General features: G+C 57.8%; 1 protein-coding gene across 2 annotated transcripts; it reads right to left on the reverse strand.

Moving 5' to 3' along the window:
• Positions 1-276: 276 nt before the first annotated feature.
• Positions 277-11,101, reverse strand: B4GALT7 (beta-1,4-galactosyltransferase 7). Of its 2 annotated transcripts, XM_080803347.1 has the most exons (7): positions 10,948-11,090; positions 9,094-9,258; positions 7,256-7,618; positions 4,030-4,255; positions 2,633-2,716; positions 2,266-2,370; positions 277-1,854 (listed from the first exon to the last, which is right to left on the reverse strand). In XM_080803347.1, the coding sequence occupies exons 1-7, from the start codon at positions 10,995-10,997 to the stop codon at positions 1,699-1,701; spliced, it is 1,149 nt and encodes a 382-aa protein (XP_080659473.1). In that variant the 5' UTR covers positions 10,998-11,090; the 3' UTR covers positions 277-1,698. The 2 variants fall into 2 exon arrangements, with proteins under 2 accessions (XP_080659473.1, XP_080659474.1); XM_080803348.1 differs by lacking the exon at positions 9,094-9,258 and having other exon boundaries at positions 10,948-11,101.
• Between the last annotated feature and the right edge of the window lie 2,915 nt (positions 11,102-14,016).

A 14,016-nucleotide genomic window follows, 5' to 3' on the forward strand; every position in this document is an offset into this window, starting at 1 on the left:
GGTCGGGGCTCTGATGCCACACCCATTCTCACCAACTCCAAAGAGGCTGGTGTTCTGCCTCCATGTTCTGGAAGCCCAAGATGATGCAGCCAGGGTTGTACAGAGACTGGCCCACGGGAAGGGCTTCACTCCCCTCTCCTGGGCCTCAAGTTGAGCAAGACCTCTCCACCCCCCGCCCCACCCCTACGCTGTCATCACCCTGTGCTTGCCCCTCACTATGCTGAGTGATGCTGAATTGCTGGAAGAGGTCAATTTAGGATAACAGGGACCCTCTGTTAGACATCTGAATAGTTCCATTGTATTCAATTACACTGTGCTCAGGTGAGGCGGTGCACAACTCCAGCAACTGCATGGGGCCGCCCTGAGATCATCCTCAGTGCACTAGTCTTTTTGGAGCACAGCTGTTGAATCTACCCTCCCGAACTCTGGGACTTCAATCCCTTCTTCTAGCATTTCAGGTATCTTCTTTGTTAAACAAACCAAGCATCACTGGTCCAAGACTCCTCTGACTGCTGGCCCAAATCTTTGGCAGTCAGATGCCTTGAAGAGCCCCTCGCCTCCCGCTCTCATTGGCCCCAGGCTTCCATGCGGAGAATTCCTCCAAGGTCACTCCCAATTCCATGGTCTCCCTTGGCCCCCCTCCTTCGCCTCTCCTGGACGTCATGTGACCAGCGGTTATCTGCCTCATGCTGTGGGAACGCTCCAGGATTCTCCTGCTTCTTGTCTTCTTCCTCCCACCTCAGAAACGTGGTCTTCCCACCCCCAAGCTATATGACCAGGTCCTTGCCGGCACCTTCTGCCTACCCTGAGTCTGGGCCTGTGGATCTCTGTCTGTCCATCCCAGTGTGGTGGGATGAAGCCCCCCAACCCCTGAGTTGGAGCCCATCAGAGCCCAGGGGGACCAGACTGCCCAGAAGGGCAGTGAAGCCTGGAGGGCTGTGGGAGCTGGCAGGAACCTTGCCCTTCTTTCGGCTGCTCGCCCACCTGAGCTTCCCCCGGACTTGGGGTCCCCAGCCCTGTTCCAAACCCTTGCCAGCTTGTCACTAAGAAAGGTGCCATCTTTTGCCCCATCTCCCTCCGCTCGGTCACAGGCGACAAACCGGTGCTCTACGACATATTTTGCTTGGCCCAGCATCCTTTTCTGAAGTTTCAATGAGTTGCTAGCGTTTAAAAAGTAACCGATTTCACTTAAGAATCCAGAATTCTAGTTTCTTTTGAAAAAATCAGAAGATCCAGCAACATGGGGCCTGCGTTCCTGCACGGTGACACGCAGCCAGAGCCGGCGTCTGCAGTGTCCTTCCGTGGGACCTGCACAGCGGTGCCTGCAGTTCTAACGCTCTGGATGGGCCTGGCCACCCACGTCCATGGCCTGGCTTCTGCACAAGGCGGTCCAGGGGGAAGGAACCAAAAGTCCTCATGGTCTGAGTGCCCGAGGGCAGGTGGAGCAGGGCAAGCAGGAAGGGGGTGGACGGTCCCAGGTAGGAGCTGCATCCAGCCTCTCTGTGTCACTGTTTATTGCTAGCAGCGTCTCGGGCGCCCAAGGGTGTGTCCCGTCCCGGCTCCAGCCTGCCCGGGGGGAGCCAGGTGGCCTGCTATCTGCTGCTTTGGGACCCTCCACGGGCCCGGGCCTGAGGCTTTGTCCTGAGCCTGAGGAGCTGTGTGGCCTGCGGGTACAGGCTTCTTCATTGTCCCACCAGCTCAGCCAAAAGTGCACCAGGGGGTGGCAGTCTTGTCACAGTCCAACAGGATGTTGAGGACGGTGCAGGGGGCCCCGCCCACTGACAGGGCAGTGCGGGAATCCACGCGGTACTTCACGGTGCTCAGGCCGCCCTCGCGGTCCACCTTGAACTGTTCCTGGGAAGGGAAGGGGGAGCGGGCGTGTACTCAGGACTTTGTGGTGGCCAGCGGTCCCCAGCAGCGCCCCACTAGTAAGCAGGAGAGCCGATGGACCCATATGGGTGTGTGCAGGGTGTTGGCACCCGTGTCACAGGTCTGCCTGGGATTCGGCACCTACAGCGGAGTCCCTCGCTTGCTCCCCGCCTGCCCGGACCCTGAGGTCTGGGCCGGCCCACGGTGCCCAGGTGCCCATGGCAGCCACCAGGGCGGGGCAGACTGCCTGAGTAGAGTGCTCAGGGGCCGCGCTGGGCCATGCAGCGGAGGACAGGGTCATCTGGGCCTGAGGAGAGCGCGGTGGTAAGGCTTGGCCCTGTTGCCCACCCTCCACATCACCACCTGTGCGTCCCCAATCAGGGGACCAGTCAGCACCTGTTTTTGAGCAGCGATGCGCTTCTGGTCCCTCTTCCGCCAGGCTGGGTCATGCAGGTGGCGAAAAGTCTTGTACCCAGTTGTGATTCCCGAGGGGCGGAAAAGCTAAGAAGGCCAAAGGAAGTTGGGTCAGGCCGCCTCTCAGAGCTCTGGCCCTTACCACTACTCTATCAGGGTCCCAGCACCTGCCAAGGGCCACAGGCAGGGGCCTGCACTGCTGTTCAGCAGAAGGGGTAGTGCTCATCGGGGGCAGGGCAGGGGAGCCATCTCCAAGCCCCAGGAACCTCATCTGAGGGCAGAGAAGGGAACCAGGGCAGCCACAATGACTGAGGAGGTGGGAAGCCTTTCGGCGGGGAGGGGGTGTTACCTGCAGCCCGGCCCCTTTGATGCGCCGGTAGAACTCGTCATCTTCACGGCCCCAGCCCCAGAAGCGGTTGGACATCCCGTTGCACTGACACAGAAACAGGCAACGTCACTTGCCCCATCCTCCCAGGGGCATTCCCCGGTCTCCTATCACGTGGGAGTTGGCCAAGGACCCCTGCTACTCCTCGTCCCCTGGAGATTTGAATGGACACCCAGTTCCCACAGCCGCTGAGGTATGGGGGGGCTGGCACCGCAGCCCAGTCCCTTTGCCTGTTCTAATGGGACCTTGAACTTGTGTGAGATGCCTGGTTTCTCAGAAAGGTCTGAGGGGAGGTGCCTGGGTGGCTCAGTGGGTTAAAGCCTCTGCCTTCGGCCCAGGTCATGATCCCAGGGTCCTGGGATCGAGCCCCACATCGGGCTCTCTGCTCCATGGGGAGCCTGCTTCCTCCTCTCTCTCTGCCTTGTCTCTCTGCCTACTTGTGATCTCTATCAAAACAAATAAATAAAATCTTAAAAAAAAAAAAAGAAACGTCTGAGTTGGGGGGAGGGCACCTCTCTGGGGAGCTGGTGATAGGCAGAAGCGCCAGCTCCTGCTTGACTTCTGCCTGCCCCGTGCCCCTGTTTCTCCTAGGGAGGCTCTGCACTGGTCTCTTCCCGGGCGAGAGGGACAGCTGGGCTCTGGCAGCACCTTTGCCACCACGTGGCCTGGGGCTTCATCTACATAAAGCTGGCTTCAGCCACACCCTGAAGAGACAGGGTCTGAGCCACTTGGTCCTTCCCACCCTACCCCTCACCACACTTGCCCCCTGCCCACCTCCACCTCCAGCCATAGCCCCTGACTCGGGCCGGGCCCCCGACTTAAGTCAGGCCAATCAGGAGGCAGCACGGTGCAGTTCTGGAACTCCCGTCTGGGCTGCTGGGGAAGGCACTCCAGCTTCTGCTGACCCTAAGCCTGGGTGGACCAGGGCAGCGGGCGCACCTACGACAACCACCTCGCACCTCCAGTGTCTGAAAATCAATCCACTCCGAGGACAAAGCCGAGCTGAGAGATGGCGGGGGAAATGGTGTCCCGGGGACCCTGTCTGAGAGGCCGGGCCAGCTGCCCTGGAAGCCAGACCCTCCCCAGGCCCCACCCAGCCGGGTCCACTTTCCCAGCCAAGGAACCCCGAGTCTTCTGAAGCCAGCGGGTCCGGCGGTTCCTGCTGCCGCGGCCGCATCCTCCCTAACTGACCCCACTGGGTTCCATTCCTGTCCCGTGTTGCTGGCCGCTCCCGCGCTCCCAGGACGGGCCCGGGGCAGGACACCTCCATCTGCTGGGCCCCCGGAACCGCTGCACCCCCAGCTGGCGCTCCCACCCAGGCGAGCACCCCCTGGCCCTGGGCCACACGGGCCAGGCCTCACCAGCTGGTAGTGCTGCTTGGAGAGCAGCAGGATGCCGCCCACGTAGGTCTTGTAGTGGTAGAGCGGGTGGAGCTCCGGGGAGGCCACGTGGAAGGGCCCGGCCTCAGGGAAGCCATAGTCCAGCTCCTCGTTGAGGGGCAACAGGTCCACGTCGTGCATGGCGATATAGTCCGTGCTGTTGCTGCTCTCCAGGAAGCCCACGTTGATGAGGGCTGCGCGATTGAACCTGCACAGGGAGGCAGCAAGCTGGCTGAGCTGGGGGGGTGGGCAGGTGGGCTTGCTCTCCCCCCTACCGTGAGTGGGAGCCTGTCCTCCACAGCACCCAGCCCGGGCCACCCTCCTGCCCGATGCTGTCTTCCCAGGGTTGGGGGGCTGCCTGGCTGCACGCCTGCCCCCAGCTCAGCTCACACATGCCAAGCGAGCCCCCCACCCTGCGCCAGAAACCAGCGGGATCCCCGCAGTACCCACATGGAGAAGTCAAAGCACTGCCATCAGGGAAAGGACATGCTGATAAGAGGAGAGGAAGGTAAGTAACTGTATCTAGCGAGACCCTGGCAGGCGCAGTGGAGGAAGGCAGAGCAGGGCAAGGAGGCGGGGGGGCTGCTGGGGGGCAAGTCAGTGTTCTTTCAGACGGGAGGGTAGCAGGGGGAGCCATGGTAATGGGGTGGCAGGTGAAGGGCTGAGGGAATGAGCTGGAAGGGAGCAGAGAGGAAAGCCACTGTCAAGGCCTGGGGCAGGAGCAGAGGCAGGCCGTGCTGTGACTTCGGGTGTAGGGATGGCTGTGGCTGGCGTGTGGGGAAGAGACGGGAGGGTCGGGGGGGAGTGGGAGTCGGGCTGGGAGGCTCCTACACTCATTCCGGCAGGACACAGCAGTGATTTAGCCCAGGGGGGAGGTGAGAAGTGGGCAGATTCTAGATGTATTCTGAGGGACAGAATGCACCACGTGAGAGAAAGAGAGGAGCTAAGGACTCTGAGGCTTTTTGGCCGGAGCTACCGGAAGCGAGGAGCAGCCAGCTCCTGAGATGGGGAGGGGGGAGGGTGGGGAATCAGAAATGTGGTTTTGATCACACTAAGCTTGGGATGCCCAAGACCCCGAGAAGGAGGGTGATGCGGGTGGCTGCGCGTGCGGGTCTGGAGGTCAGGAGAGCTCCTGGGCTGGAACAGACTCAGGGTCAGCAGGGTCTGCATGGGGTTTAATGCTGAGACTGGATGAAATCCCCAGGGAGTGGCTATAGACAGCAAAGAGGACTCAGAGGCACTGAGCCCCAAGAGCATCAAGGTCGCAAGGTCAGGAAGGTGAGGCAGAGCCAGTGAAGGACGCGGCCGGGTGGGGGCGGGCAGTAAGGAAGGAGGAGAAGCAAAAGGCTGTCTCAAAAGCCAAACGGAAGTGTTTTAAGAAGGAAGTAGTAAGCCAGTTGGCCAATGCGGGTTAAGAACAGGGCTTCGGGTCACCGCGGCGGGCTCATTGCTGGTATCAGTGAGAGCTGCCTCCCTGTCACAGATGTGGGGGTAAATGTTGGGAGGGGAGCAGGTTCCAAAGAGCGAGATGGGAGAGAGGGGAGTTCTGCTATACAGGGAAGCAGAGAAATGTGAGTGATGGGAGGTCACAGGGTCTTGTCTTCTTTTTTTAGATGGGAGCTATTTCAGTGTGCGTGCTGATGCAAATGCTCCCAGAGGGAGGAATTCATGCAGGGGAGAGAGGGGCTGATGGCTGGAGCTACGTCCGTCCAGGGCCCGAGTGGCAGAGCTGGCCCTGGAGGGGCTGGGACAGGGCATCCCCAGCACGCCTGCACAGAAGCTGGTGGGCACTTGGGCATGCCCTCTTCCAGCGTCTTCTCAAACAGTTCTGTGTTCTCAAACAGGAAGCCAAGTCATCAGCTGAGGCTGAGGAGCAGGGAGGAGCAGAGAAAGGGTGCAAAGCTGCATCAGACAGCGACGGGGCAGCAGGCCAGAGGAGCACAAGGCTTCCAGGCAGGCCTTCCATTGCCAGGAAGATGAGCGGAGCGCCCTCTCCAGCCACATCCAGCTGCCCAGGTGCGGGACAGGCATCGTCAGTGGTGGTGGGTCAGGGAGCCAAGAAGTAGGCGAGGGACTGCTGCTAACGATGGACCCTGGATTCCAAGCTGGGGTTAGGAGGAGACAGTGAGGACAAAAGGGTGGGCTGTGAAAACTGGGGGAACTGGGCCTAAAGGGCCTGGTGGGGCCCCTGAGCCTTTGGACCCGGTCCCAGAGGATAGAAGCGCAGGGAGAGGAGGTAGAGAAGACGTGTGGACTAGCTCATGGAGGTGAGCAGTGTGTGGTAAAGGGCGAGGATCTCAGGGTTAACACCTGACGGTGAGCAGCTTCGAAGCTGTGGTGTTGACCCTCCCTTCCCCAAATACCCACAGCCAGTTTACTAGAAAGCTCTGCGTGGGCTTCCTCCCCATCCCATCTCCCCATCTGCTCCCCCAGAGCCCAGACGCCCTCACCTCCCACCACCCAGCACCCTTCTCCTGTGCAGGTAAAAGCCTATTCCCCATACAGTAGCCATGGCTGTCTTTTCAAAATGGATATTGGGGTGCCGGCGGGGGGGGGGGCTCAGGCAGCTAAGTGTCTGACTCTTGGTTTTGGCTCAGGGCATGATCTCAGAGTGGTGAGATCAAGCACCACGACCGGCTCGGTGCCCAGCATGGAGTCTGCTTGAGGTTCTTTCTCTCCCTCTGCCCCTCCCACCTGCTTGTTCTTTCTCCCTCTCAAATAAATAAATCTTTTTTTTTTTTTTTAAAGATTTTATTTATTTACTTGTCAGAGAGAGAGAGAGAGAGAGAGAGAGCATGGGCAGACAGAGTGGCAGAGGGAGAAGCAGGCTCCCCGAGGAGCAAGGAGCCCGATGTGGGGCTCGATCCCAGGACGCTGGGATCATGACCCGAGCCAAAGGCAGCCGCTTAACCAACTGAGCCACCCAGGCGTCCCTCAAATAAATAAATCTTAAACAAACAAAAAACGGCTATCAGATCAGGACACTCTTTAACCCCGAATCTGCCTCTCAAATTCCCAGCACACCACTGAGAAGGAACCACTGCTCCCCCACTTCCTGCCACTGCCCCGGTGTTGGGGAAGGGGAGGGTGCTTTCACAGGCCAGAGGCCCCCCTGGCATGGGACTCCTGTGGGGAAGGGAGGTGTCCGAGGGGTCAAGGCAGGGTGAGGGCCTGGAGAGGGGCCGCCGCTTCAGGAGACCGTCCCTACCTGAAGTGGTCCACCTGGTTGAGCACATAGATATGGTGCTGGATCTTTTTCCGGCTCAGGAAGCGATGCATGTGGGGCACAAAGACCAGGAGCTCCTCAAAGCGCTCGCGGAAGGGCACCAGCACGGCCAGGCGGTGGGGGCCCCAGGAGGCGTCTTCTTCCCAGTGCTCAGGTGGTGGCTCGGGGGGGCAGGAGCGGGGTGGGCCCGGGGTCTCCTGCCCTTGTCCCTTGGCTGCCCGGGCCACGTCCCCGGAGCAGCTGAGCTGCAGCCAGAGCAGGGAGAGGAAGCCCAGTAAGAGACAGGCGACGAAGAGGTGGAAGACGGAGCACTTCCGAGGGAGGCCGCCGGGGAGCAACCTGGACCTGGGATAAGAGCAGAGACAAGGTCAGGAGTGCCGGTGGCGCCAGGGGTGGGACCCTCTGACAGGCCCCTCCTCTGGCTCCCCCACAAGTCGGGCACACAGGACCGGTCTGCCCCAAGCACCTGGGAATTAGTGCAGAAGCCCCTTGAATGCTTTGGTTTGTGCTGCTACCTTGCATCAGAATCCTGCTCGCTGCTCTGGGCCCAGCCTCTGTCACCCTGCCTCCAGAAAGCCCTCCGACCCTGGGGCAGAGCTTCCCCGGCTCTTTCATACCCCCTTACTTTCTGTGAGTGAGTCCAGGTCAGATCAAGAGCTGCTGCTGGACGGGGATGAGACTCCTTGTCCCTTGTACCCCCTCCCCAGGACATACAGCCCGAGGTCCAGGCAGGAGCACTGCCTTAGAGATCCCACCCATTGCCTTCCAAACCCTGCTCCCCTGTCGGTTCACCCCCAGCTAAAACCTTGACTTCATCCTGCTTCTCACACCAGAAAGGCCCCCAAGGCAGGGGCCGGTGCCAGCATCGGTCCCAGGGAAGAGCCCTAAGTTGATTCTGGGAAGATTGGATCTGCCGCAGAACAGTACAAGGCCCAAACAGACAATGGCAGTTCACTGAACAGGTCTCAAAGCTTCAGTCCAAGGGGCAGCCTATGTCACAAGAGATGAGAGATGGAAGAGGAAGAGGAAGATGCTGGCAGGAGAGGAAGATGGAACCCAAGCTGGGTTTAGAAGCTGCCAGTGCCACTGAATGGCCTGGACACTGAGGAGTACTGGGATCCTTCTTGCTGAGCATGGGAAGGAGCTGGACAATCTAAGAAAAGTAAAGCTTCCTCGATCTACTGCCCCTGCAACCACCTGCAAAACACCCAGTTTTATAGCCTTAAAGAGTCACCAGTTAGCTGGCAGGCAGCACAGACTGGACCCGAGTTGCTCCCTACCACTCCGCAGGGCGCGTGCGGGGTAACCCAGAGCTTCAACTCAACATATTCCTTCCTGCTCCAGCGCTCACACAGCCTGCCGTGCCCTTCCTTACTTTATCGGCCTGGAAGCCCCCTGCTCATCCTCCAGGGTCAACCTCCACTGTCACAGCCAGCACGGTCCCTCCCCTTCAACTCTAATGCCGGGGCCCGCAGGGCCCACCCCTCAGTGTGCCCTCAAACTGATCTCCAAGCTCCCTCCATGGCCTCTGGGCCTTCCCTCCTCGAAGCACTGAGAGGTCTGGAATCACTGGTGTCTCTGTTCGCCGTCTTCCCCACAGGTCATCAGTTCCTGCCAGCGGCCCCAGTTTAGGCAGCAGAGGGCTTGCTAGGCGAGTCACAGGAAAGGTTCAAGCAGTCGCAGCATGCTTTAAGTCACACACTAGAGCCAAACTGTCCGTAAAGCACAACCGCCAACCTGGAAGCCAGCAGCCCTAGCCAGGTCCCACACATGGCAGAGAGGTGGCCAGGTAGGACACTCTGCCTGGGCTTCTGACTTACCCCCCATTGTCCTGTGGAAGGACTCTCCTCCGCTGCGGAGCAGCGGAGCTCAATCCTGCCAGTGGCTTGGGAAGGCCGGAACCTCTACTGATTCTCTCTCGCCCTTGGGGCTCTTTCTGGAGGTGGGATGGAGACCGGGGATGTGGACATGAGGAAACATCCCACCTTTGGGAAAAGAAGCAGTGACTGTTATCCAGGGGTGTGGCATGGATTGGGCACTCTGTGCAATTTCACAGGCTGTTCCTTCAGCCCAGCTTCTCTTTCAGGACCACGTTCTCTTAGGCAAGCTTATCCTTGGGGCTCTAAACCCCAAATCAACTGAATTCAGAGCCAAATCTCCAATCATCAAGACAAGTGGACACTGAGGGCTCCTGGCGCCACCTGGTGGCGATCTCCAGGTCTGCAGGACCAGCGGCTCCCCGCCCTAGGGCACACTGCTCTGAGGGGCACACCCTGCTGTCTCTATCAGTCTGTGCCCAAGGCTAGAAAAGGCAGATTCAAACCCAGGCAGGCTGGCTCCAGAGCCAGCACTCTCAACTGCTACACTAGCCTGCATCTGTTGCATGGACCTTTGTACCCCTGGGTCCAAAGCAGGAATTGACATCGGTAACTTTTTCTGGGAACACAGGTATGTTCCAAAGGTTTATGGAAAGGGATCAAGAAACGGAACTTCTCTTCCATTACCTTTCCTCTCTTTCCTTACACAAACCTTAGTGATACAGGTTTGAGTATCAGCTGCTCTGGTTACAGGACCACCCAACTACAAAGGGAACCGTTAGACACCTCCTCTGTGCCAGGTGCAGTGTCAAGAGCTTTACAGATGCTGTCTCAGACAGCCCTGCAGAGTAGATGTTATGATCCCTGCTGCAGAGATGGGAAAGTTGAGGTTGGAAAGATGAAGGGATCTGTTCTGGGTCACATGGCTCAGGGCGGACTCCACAGTCCAGGCTTTCCTTCTCTTATATCCGTCTTCCGACTTCAACACCACATCAGAATACCCCCCACGAAAAAGTTGTGTCCACTGTATTCCAGAATCTTTTGGCACCTGGCAAACTCAAGAGACACACAGGGAATGGGGTGTCATTCCCCGTTCTGGTCCTGGGTGGGAAGAGTTTTGTGGGCACATCTTCACAACGAAGTGTGGGTGTCCTCCCAAATCTAGACGGGTCTGGATGGTTCCCCTACCCCAATTTTGCTTTAGTGGAAAACATCACTAGCTAAGGTCTGGACCCGTACAGCTGCACCGGAAATGAACCAGCATTACGTGTGCCGAGTGCCTAGTACGTGCCAGGCAGGGCCCTGCCAGGCACCGCACACAGAGCTTCTGTCTGGTCGGAACAGCTTCTGGGCGGTCAGCAAAGGCTGGGGAAGCCTGAGGGAGGGTAGGGTCTGAGGCTACAGGGATGTGAGGCGGGAAGCGGGAGACCAGAGAAAAGGGAGAAAGACCCTCAGGGGCCAGGGGCAGACAGCGATCCGAGGGGAGAGGTCCATGGAGTCAGAGCCCCGCACGCAGACAGACGCCAGTGGAGAAACAGACACAAAGAGACCCACACCGAGGGACAGAGACCCGCCGAGAGAGGGACTGAAACTCACAAGGGGAAGTCATGGGAGAAATACAGACCCGCGGGGGGACGGAGACCTGCGGGGCGACGGAGACTGCGAGACACAGAGACCCACACGGAGAGAGGGCGACCCGTACCCAGAGAGAGACAGGGACCCACAAGGAGAACCACAGACCCTCGGGAAGCCCCGCAGACGGGGACGCGACGGCCTCGGGCTCCTAGATTCCGCGGGGCGGCCCGGAAAGGATCGGCACCCGGGAGGACGGGGCCCGGGCCGGCCGCCGCCGCTCACCTGCCGTCCTCCCAGGGCAGCTGCGCCGCTTTCCTCCGGGAGGGGAACATCGTTGGGGGAGGTGGCGGCGCATGGGACTCGAGTTCCCAGCCGGGCCGGCCCGGCCTCCCGGGCCTACGCGGCGCCTCCGCCTCCCGCCCCGCCCCGGCGCGTCCGCCCCGCCCCTCGGTCCGCCGGGTCCGCCGGGTCCGCCGCTCCTGCCGCGCCGTCGGCTTCGCCGCGCCGCCGCGTGAAAGGTTCCGCGTGTGAGGAACGGTTGAGCGCTGCCGCCACCGGGCGGTTCAACTGCCTTGCGGGGGAGCCGCTTGTTCTCCCGAGAAGCCGAGAGCCCGGAGGGGGCTCAGGTCACTGAGCCGGGGCTGGATTTAGTTAGCCTCCAGACCTCCAAACCGGCGCTCTGGGATGATGATCCGCACCGTCGTCCTCTTCCCGCCCCAGGTGGTGGGTGCAGGGTTCCTCCGCAAACAAGCCGGGGGGCGGGGGCGGGGGCAAAGCCAGGGTCGCGGCTCAGCCTCGGGCTTAGCAGAGACCCCAAGCGCTAGCGAGGAGCCAGGCACTAGGGACAGGGCACCATCTGTTTGCATCTGTTTCCTACTTGCGTGCATGAATAGCCCGACTGGCATGGTTGCTTGGGTTAAAAGAGAAAAGGCAAACATACTTGGTAGGTGCCGGGCACATAGTCAAAGCGGTGTTAGTGACGGCCATTATGCAGGAGGGGGCACCTAGGTGGAGTTGAGGTGAGCACTGAAGGGGGAGTAAGATGGGAGTTCTTCTATCTGCCCTGGCACAGTGGGAACTTACCTGGCTGGGCCAGCCTCCCATCTGGGAAAAGACAGCAGAGTCGTGGGGCTTGATCTCCCCTATCTCCACACAAATGTGAAGTTCCCTAATAAACAGCTAATATCTACTGAGTGCTTAGTAGGTGCCAGGCATGGTTCTAAGTTGCTCCTGTTCTCTCATTCAGTCCTTTCAAGAAGTACATGTATGCCCACTTGAAAAACTGGTGCACAGAGAGGCAATTCAGGGTGTAAACCATGGTACTTTGGTTGCACAGTTGCTCCTTCCAAAGGACTTTACTGTAGGTGAGGAATTTAAGCACCACCACCACCACCACCTCCCCGTTTCTCCGTTAAACCCAGCATACACCCACCAGTGACCTTACTGCTAAACTCTGCCTTGCACTGCACTTTAGAACAGAACGTTGGCAAATGCAGCCTGGGTTTGCTGATGACACAGGCAAGGCTGATCCCCTGCAGAGACCAGTCCAGGTAAGGCCAGTGACGGAAACAGGGAGGTGGGACTGTGATCTGAAAACACAAGCCCAGCTCAAGGGGACAGCTGTGATTCAGTCCAGCTAATTGTCACACTGGAATGAAGCCCCACTAGCGTCAGACCTGATCTGTCTCAAGAAATCGTTTTCACATAAAAATCCCAATTAACTGGGGCACCTGGGTGGCTCAGTGGGTTAAAGCCTCTGCTTTCGGCTCAGGTCATGATCCCGGGGTCCTGGGATCAAGCCCCACATCGGGCTCTCTGCTCAGCAGGGAGCCTGCTTCCTCCCTCCCTCTCTCTCTGCCTGCCTCTCTGCCTACTTGTGATCTCTGTCTGTCAAATAAATAAAAATAAAGTCTAAAAAAAAAAAAATCCCAATTAACTAATTTCAAACAGCGACACCCACAGTCGTGGTGATAATCAGCACCATAGATAAGATGGATGAGAATGGCCCATTTTTTGGTCTTTCAAAACCTCAGAACTCTAGTCTAATCATGATAAAACCAGCAGACAAATCCCAATTGAGGAAAATTCTATTAAAAAAAAAAACCGTCGGGGCGCCTGGGTGGCTCAGTGGGTTAAAGCCTCTGCCTTCGGCTCAGGTCATGATCCCAGGTCCTGGGATCAAGCCCCACATCGGGCTCTCTGCTCAGCGGGGAGCCTGCTTCCTCCTCTCTCTCTGCCTTGTCTCTCTGCCTACTTCTGTCAAATAAATAAATAAAATCTAAAAAACAAACAAAAAAACCTCAATAAAAAAAAAAACATTAAAAAAAAAAAAACCGTCAAGGTACTAAAAAGCAAGGAAAGTCTGAGAAACGGTCACAGCCAAGAAGGGGCTAAATGTAATGTGGTACCCTGGATGGGATCCTGGAACCAAAAAAAGGGGGGCATTAGGCAATGGTTAAGAAAATCTACATATGGTATGGACTTCAGTGAGAAATAATGTATTGATACTGTTTCATTAACAAATGTACCATACTGATGCATGACATTAATAATGGAGGAACTATTATCACAATCTTTCTGTAATTCCAAAGCTGTTCTAAAAAAGGGTTTTGTTTTTAATGTGGAGGAGGTCTAGGTGGCAATCTGAGGTCAGATCACATCCTCCTGGCAGTTCAAGTAGTCTGCAAACTGGTCTCCCCACCCTGTCTTTTTCTCACACGCTTCTGGATTAACCTTCCTCAAATTTATCTCCATGGGGAACACCTTGGGTGGATCTATCGGTTAAGTGTCTGCCTTCGGCTCAGGTCTTGAGTGATCGAGCCCGCACCTGGCTCCCTGCTCAGCATAGTCTGCTTGTCCCTCTCCCTGCCACTTTCCCTGCTTGTGCTCTCTCTCAAAAGCTTTATTTATCTCCATGGGGTTCTTCTTCTTCTTCTTCCTCTTTTTTTTTTTTTTAAGATTTTATTGTATTTTATTTAACAGAGAGAGAGAGATCACAAGTAGGCAGAGAGGCAGGCAGAGAGAGAGGGGGAAACAGGCTCCCTGCCAAGCAGAGAGCCCGATGCGGGGCTCGATCCCAGGACCCTGAGATCATGACCTGAGCCGAACGCAGAGGCTTAACCCACTGAGCCACCCAGGTGCCCCTCCACGGGGTTCTTCTACTCAAAACTGCGTTGAACACTGGGTAACGTACAAATGTCTTCTAACTCTATAACCAACCTTAAACAGCTTCCTCAAATTACCTCAACTCCAGTGGGAACCATGTCCATTGACCTCCATTCGCCAGTTTGTCCAACACCCCCAGCTTTGCCTTGTATCAGAATCCTTCGTCTCCTTCAAGGTCCTTACTGA

The sequence above is a fragment of the Martes martes genome, assembly GCF_963455335.1.
Source record: "Martes martes genome assembly, chromosome: 5".
Taxonomy (NCBI): Eukaryota; Metazoa; Chordata; class Mammalia; order Carnivora; family Mustelidae; genus Martes; species Martes martes.